A 6,963-nucleotide genomic window follows, 5' to 3' on the forward strand; every position below is an offset into this window, starting at 1 on the left:
CTGTGAGCAGAATTCAGTTATTTAAACACACACCCCTACTGTCCCGCGCAAACATTTTCTTTAAATATTTTATTATCTTTCCGTTTTTAGATTTCCTCTTATCCTTTTATCATTTTTCTTTTCTCCTTTTCAATTTTTCAATGTCTTTTTTGCTTCTATTTTCATAAAAAGTCATTCTAAATTCTAATCACTCTTAACATCTGAAATTCTAGAAAAATTTATGGATCAGGTTCAATTATTTATTCTCAATTATAAATAATTTAATCAAATTTATGTTGATGTGTCAGTAAATTAACAATATTTTATTTTCTAAATATTTAAATAATTTTATAAAAATTACATTTTATTTTATAAATTTAAATAATTTTGTAAAAATTATTCGTCTTTCATCTGAATGAAATCTAATTGAATATATTTGAGTGTGTTTGTTTTAACCCAATATATAGCCTAATTGAATGTCCAAATTCAATCTTATTTAAAAAATAACAATATAATTACATATACAAAAAATTATATATCATTTAAAGAATTTGAATGTCTTAATTTATATTCTATCTCATTAATAACAACCATTTAGATGACGATGATGATGAAATTCAAAGTTAATTGTATAACATTTATTTTCTTTTCATTTTGGTCTCTTTTTCTTTAAGTATTATACTTTCATGTAAAAATCACTAAAAAATTCCATTACACACATAATACATCTATACATAATACATTTGGAACCATCACAAAGTGCAAAAAATTCATCTCAAACACAAAAAACATCATACAAAATTTAACCAAAAGTGGTAATTAATACCCATTCTCTTTGTTTGACACGTAGCTAACCTACAAATGCAACACGTGGCAAAGTTTGGTGCTTACACGTAGTGTCCTCATCTGCTTACACGTGGTCCTCTGCATACATAAGATGAAGTAGATTTTCTTCTCACCTTAAAAGCACATTTCTCTTCTTAACAAAGTCCAAGAACTTTCCTTTTTATTCTCACGTAGATCTCTCTTCTCATCAGAGTTCAAAAAATTTCCTTTTTCTTCTCACCTTGAAAGCATATCTCTCTTCTCATCAAAGTCCAAAAAATTTCCTTTTTCTCCTCACCTTGAACACAAACTTGGTTCTCCAACATTTTTCTCTTTAAACTATTACCCTTTAAACCTTAACCTTAAACTCCTCATCTTCTTACATGTGGTCCTCTGCATACATAAGATGAAGCAGCTTTTCTTCTCACCTTAAAAGCACATTTCTCTTCTTAACAAAGTCTAAGAACTTTCCTTTTTATTCTCACGTAGATCTCTCTTCTCATCAAAGTCCCAAAAATTTCCTTTTTCTCATCACCTTGAAAGCAAACTTAGTTCTCCAACATTTTTGTCTTTAAACTATTACCTTTTAAACCTTAACCTTAAACTTCTCTGTCATTCATTTGCTTTCCAAATACTTTTCTTTTGCTCTCAAACCAGCATATTGAAGCATTTATTGAAGTCCTTCCTCTCAAAAATTTATTCAAGATTTGTCTTGACACTCTTCCTGTTGTTTTTATTTTTTACTTTTTTGGCATTAATTTTTTTGTTAGTTCACACTAGTGGATTGAAGCATTCATTTTAACGTTTCTTAGATTTTGTTTTATTTCTATTGTCTTGTTTTATTTCCGTTGTTTGTCAAATTTATTTTTTTCGCAACATGGTTGCGTGTGAAAAGGGTTTTCCAATTTTTCCTTTTTTGCTATGTTAAAGTTTACTCTTTTATTGTTTTTAATTAATTAGTCTTCATATATACATGAATTGTGTGTTGTGTGCTTTTCATATCGTTCACAGTTGTTTTTCAGAATCTTTCCTGAAATCTTCTCTTATGGCAGGTTTGCTATTAATAAGTTTTTTTTTGTAAGAAAAGTTATAATCTTTCTTAGAGATGTATCAAAAACCTGACATTATGATCTTTCTTAAAATGATCTCTTTCTTAAAATGATCAAATGTTTTTAACATGTTAAATAATTATGTTTTCAATAATATTCAATCACAATCCTCCATGAAATATCTAGTTTAATTAAAACTTATTTGTTATTAATATATTTATCTTGCAATAGAAACTTTAAAATTGTAAAAATTCAAAATTAACTAAAAAAAAATATTTTTTTGATGATTTTTGTAACGTCCCATTTAATTATTAAGCGAAATTAAAGGAAATGTCACACAAGGATGGTACTGTAGCATAGTCCTGGGGTCCTTAACACAACCCCTACAACCTGGACACACCACGATGCCAACGGAAACCAAGTACAAGTCTAACAAATGAGAATAGAGTAATAAAGCATAAGGCAATACATGGGCCATTGCCCTAAAGAATCATGACGGAAATAAAAAAAACTCCAGCCCAGATGGCTAAGCAGCGGAATCGCCATTTCCTTGTGGACCACGAGAACCTCGCCCATCTGCTCCCATCAATCACATTGATGATCATCGCGAGAAAGAGTAGCCACATACAATACAACCATACAACAAAACGGGTAAGTTAGAGCCGACAACATATTTATCATACAGTCAAATATATTTTCACCATTCCATATCCATACAACATCCAAGCATGTTATGACTCTTCATTCAATACACTACGACTCGACTCGACCCATCCAGATACTTATAAGCTGGTCGGATTCAGCGGATGCTTGCACCTGTGGTGGATACCTCTGCTCACCCCCGAGCTATGTGTTACAAGTGTTACAATGAATCAATTTTCCCTCACCACAAGGTTAGCCCTTAATGAATTTAGGCCTCCTGCTACTTTCACCACAGTAGTCAGTCTGCTCTAGGTGAGACTAACTGACTCCTTAGAGTGTCAGAATGCAACCTTACCTTGAATCCTTACCTAGTCATACAGATGGGGCACCACCACGAACACCCACTAACAGGGGCCATGGAATTACGTCCCGACCACTGAAGCGCAACCCTGAAAGTCTCACCTAGAGACCCCAAAGAATTATGCACTAACACGGACCAACATACATAAACAACCAAGAATTTATACATATGTTGCACATAAGATTTCAAATCAAAACCCATAACAAATCTCCCTTTCTCATATGTTGAATCATTACCAACTCCTTATTCCCAATCATGAGTAAAGTGTTTCTCCTCATACCAATCATACCAAAGGTTTACGAACCACCAAGATTCATTATTGCTCATGCCAAGTTTGTGACCACACGTACATACATATGTATCCAACTTATCATATACAATTCATGTAGAGATCATGCCAAGCTCATAATCCCCCCACATATAATCTCCTCCCAATATGCATACTCAATTCCCCCCCATACCATCACATAATAGTATAATAAAACACAACTCAACCACTAAAAGACAAGAAAACCCCAAACTGAACGCATTCTCGCTCAATCCGTCGCTCAGGCTGAGGAGCCTCGCCCAGGCGAGAGTCCCTCGCTCAGGCGAGTTCTCTCCGCCTAGACGAGAGTTCGCAAATCTGGAATAGGGGCCTCCGCACGTTCTCGCTTAGGCGAGACTCGCCTCGCCTGGGCGAGACACTCGCTTGCTCGAAATTGAGCGAGTCGCCCAGGCGACCATTTGCGCGAGAAGGTCTGGGCGAGCCTTTGCTCACCTCGCCTAGGCGAGACATGCTCGCCTGGGCGAGTTTAACAGTCGCCGCCACTGCCATGCCTGTAATAGTCGTATATGCACATACCAACAACAACACTAACCACCTCAAGCAATCTAAACAACATACAAGTTCAAGAATCGTACAAATGTACCGCAAAACAGTTTACAAACACATTAACAGTGAGGTTCTAGCTTCCCGTACCTGGACAAGCTAGCTGAAAACCTCGACACCCAAACTGTGGAGGACGAACAGCTTCTAGGAACGGACTCGAAGTTGGAAAAACAGTGTGAGAATGGGTCATTTCGGAACCCTAACAACAACTTACGAAATACAGGCCAAGGAATGAAAACTACGAGTCTGAGAGTACTTACGTGAGCTAAGAACGACCAAACGGAAGGCGGACTGTCAACACAACGAAACCCTAACGGAGAGAGTGTGGCTGCGGCTCTAAGCACCAAGGTAGAAGAAATCTAGAAAGTGTGGAATTAGGTCAGACTCGGGTGGCTTTATCTTTTAGGCCAACCCTAAGGCCCAATAGCTCAAAGGCAGCCCTTAAAGCTTTAGGGCAGGAAATCTGGGCCTTACATTCTCCCCGACAACAAAAATTTTTTACCTCGAAAATGAAAACTTACCAGGTAAAAAGGTGTGGGTGTGATTTCCTCATGTCCTCCTCTAATTCCCAAGTCGAGTCACCTGTCCTCCGATCCCAAATGACTTTAACGAGGCTGACTTCTTTTCCTTGACATTCTTCAACCTTTCTTTCCTTTAAAGCGATGGGTTGTACTTCCACTGAGAGATCTTCCCTGATCTGTATATCCTCGGCTTCTAACACATGAGCCGGGTCAAACACATACTTCCTCAGCTGGGAGACGTGGAATACTAGGTGAAGGTTTGCCAACTGCGGGGGTAAGGCTATCTCGTAAGCTACCGGCCCAATCCTCCTAGTGATCTGATAAGGGCCAAGGAATTTAGGGGAAAGCTTTCTTGAGCAGAGAGCCCTTCCCACACCGCTGGTTCGGGTCACCCTCAAGAACACATGATCGCCGGTTGCGAACTCCAAGGGCCTCCTCCTACGGTCTACATAGGCCTTCTACCTACTCTGAGAAGCCTACATCCTGTTCCTCACCATCCTCACTTTCTCGGTGATCTGCTCTAACAATTCGGGTCCAACCAACACTGCCTCTCCATCCTGATACCAACAGAGAGGAGTCCTACACCTCCTGCCATAGAGAGCCTCGTGTGGCGCCATGTCGATGCTCGCATGAAAGTTGTTGTTGTAGGTAAACTCAATCAAGGGCAACACCTCATCCCAAGCCCCCAGGTGGTCTAATATGCATGTTCTCAACAAATCCTCTAACGACTGGATCGTCCTCTCAGACTGGCCATCGGTCTGAGGGTGATAAGCTGAACTCATGGTGAGCTTGCTACCCATCGCACCCTGTAGTGTTTGCCAAAATCGAGATGTGAACCGTGGGTCTCTGTCGAAAACTATACTCGAAGGCACCCCATGAAGCCTCACTATCTCTTTAATATACAGCTGGGCCAACTTGGCCATTGACATTCTCAAGTTCATCGCCAAGAAGTGGGCACTCTTGGTCAACCGATCCACCATCACCCAGATGGTGTCATGTCCTCTAAAAGTCCGTGGAAGATGTGTCACAAAGTCCATAGAGATGTTGTCCCATTTCCACACTAGGATCTCCAAAGGCTGTAGAATCCCACCAGGCCTCTGGTGCTCCACCTTCGCCTTCTAATAGGTCAAACAGGCTGATACGAAAAAGGCCACATCCTTCTTCATCCCTTGCCACCAAAAAGTCTCCTTGAGGTTCTGGTACATCTTAGTCATGCCAGGATGCAAGCTAAGACGACTTTTGTATCCTTCCTCAAGGATCAACTTCTTCACCTCTGCATCATTAGGTACACAGATTCTGCCCTGAAATCTCAGTATACCATCATCACCCAAGGCAAAGTCTCTAACCTCATCTGACCCAAGTTGTTCTCTGACTTTGTTTAAACTGGTATCCAACAACTGCCTCTCTCTCACTGAGTCCAAGAAGTCACTAGATATACTAAGAGTACTACACCTAATGGACTCGGACCCCAACTCAACCTGTAGCCTCATGTCTTTGAACTTCTCTAGTAGTTCCACCTCCTTAATCATGAGGTGTGTTGTATGTACAGTATTCCTGCTTAAGGCGTCTGCTACCACGTTTGCCTTCCCTGGATGATATAGGAGCTCAAAGTCGTAGTCCTTAAGGAATTCTATCCATCTTCTCTACCTCATGTTCAGCTCCTTCTGGTCAAACAAATACTTGAGGCTCTTATGATCGTTGAATACACGGAATTGAGCACCATAAAGATAATGCCTCCAAATCTTCAAGGCGAACACTATGGCTGCTAACTCTAGGTCATGAGTGGGATAGTTTCTCTCATGAACCTTAAGTTGCCTTGAAGCATAGGTTACTGCTTTCTTCTCTTGCATTAACACACAACCGAGTCAAGGTGAGAGGCATCACAATAAACCTCAAAGGGTTTTCCAACATCAGGGATTACCAAAATAGGAGCACTGGTTAACCTTCTCTTAAGCTCCTAAAAACTCTTTTCACACTTGTCTGTCCAAGTGAAGTGTTGGTCCTTTTGAGTAAGAAGTGTCAAGGGTGCCACTATCTTGCTAACCCCACAAAACTTCTGATCTCCGTGGCGGAATTAGGGCTTTCCCACCTTACCACTGCTTCAACCTTTGTTGGGTCCACTGCAATCCCCTAGGCGGATATCACATGCCCTAAAAACTGAACTTCACCCATCCAGAACTCGCACTTGGACAACTTGGCGTACAGTTGTTTCTATCTCAAAACACCAAGCACCAACCTCAGGTGTTCTGCATGCTCCTTTTGAGTCCTGGAATAGATAAGAATGTCGTCTATGAAGACTACGACAAACTTATCTAAGAAAGGCCGGAAGATCCTGTTCATGTAGTTCATGAACACCGTCGGAGCGTTAGTCACACCAAACGGCATAACCATATACTCATAGTGGCCATATCTGGACCTGAAGGCTGTCTTCTGCACATCATCGTCCTTCACCAATATTTGGTGGTATCCTGACCGTAGGTCAATCTTTGAGAATACAGCTGACCCATGTAGCTGATCCATCAAGTCGTCGATTCTCGGAAGAGGGTACTTATTCTTGATTGTCATTTTGTTCAACTGTTTGTAGTCCACACATAAACGTGAACTCCCATCCTTCTTCTTCACTAATAGCACTGGCGCTGCCCAAGGCGAAGTACTGGGTCTGATAAACTGTTTTGCCATCAGCTCCTCTATCTGCTTCTTAAGTTCAACCAACTC

General features: G+C 40.2%; 1 protein-coding gene across 1 annotated transcript; it reads right to left on the bottom strand.

Moving 5' to 3' along the window:
- Positions 1–4,244: 4,244 nt before the first annotated feature.
- On the bottom strand, positions 4,245–4,865 carry LOC146883612 (uncharacterized). The gene is made up of 2 exons (XM_085666650.1): positions 4,743–4,865; positions 4,245–4,565 (listed from the first exon to the last, which is right to left on the bottom strand). Exons 1-2 carry the CDS (start codon positions 4,863–4,865, stop codon positions 4,245–4,247), a joined length of 444 nt encoding a protein of 147 aa, XP_085522776.1.
- Positions 4,866–6,963: the final 2,098 nt, after the last annotated feature.

The sequence above is a fragment of the Vigna unguiculata genome, chromosome 9, assembly GCF_037176805.1.
Source record: "Vigna unguiculata cultivar grain cowpea cultivar isolate G323 ecotype 2 chromosome 9, ASM3717680v1, whole genome shotgun sequence".
Classification (NCBI taxonomy): Eukaryota; Viridiplantae; Streptophyta; class Magnoliopsida; order Fabales; family Fabaceae; genus Vigna; species Vigna unguiculata.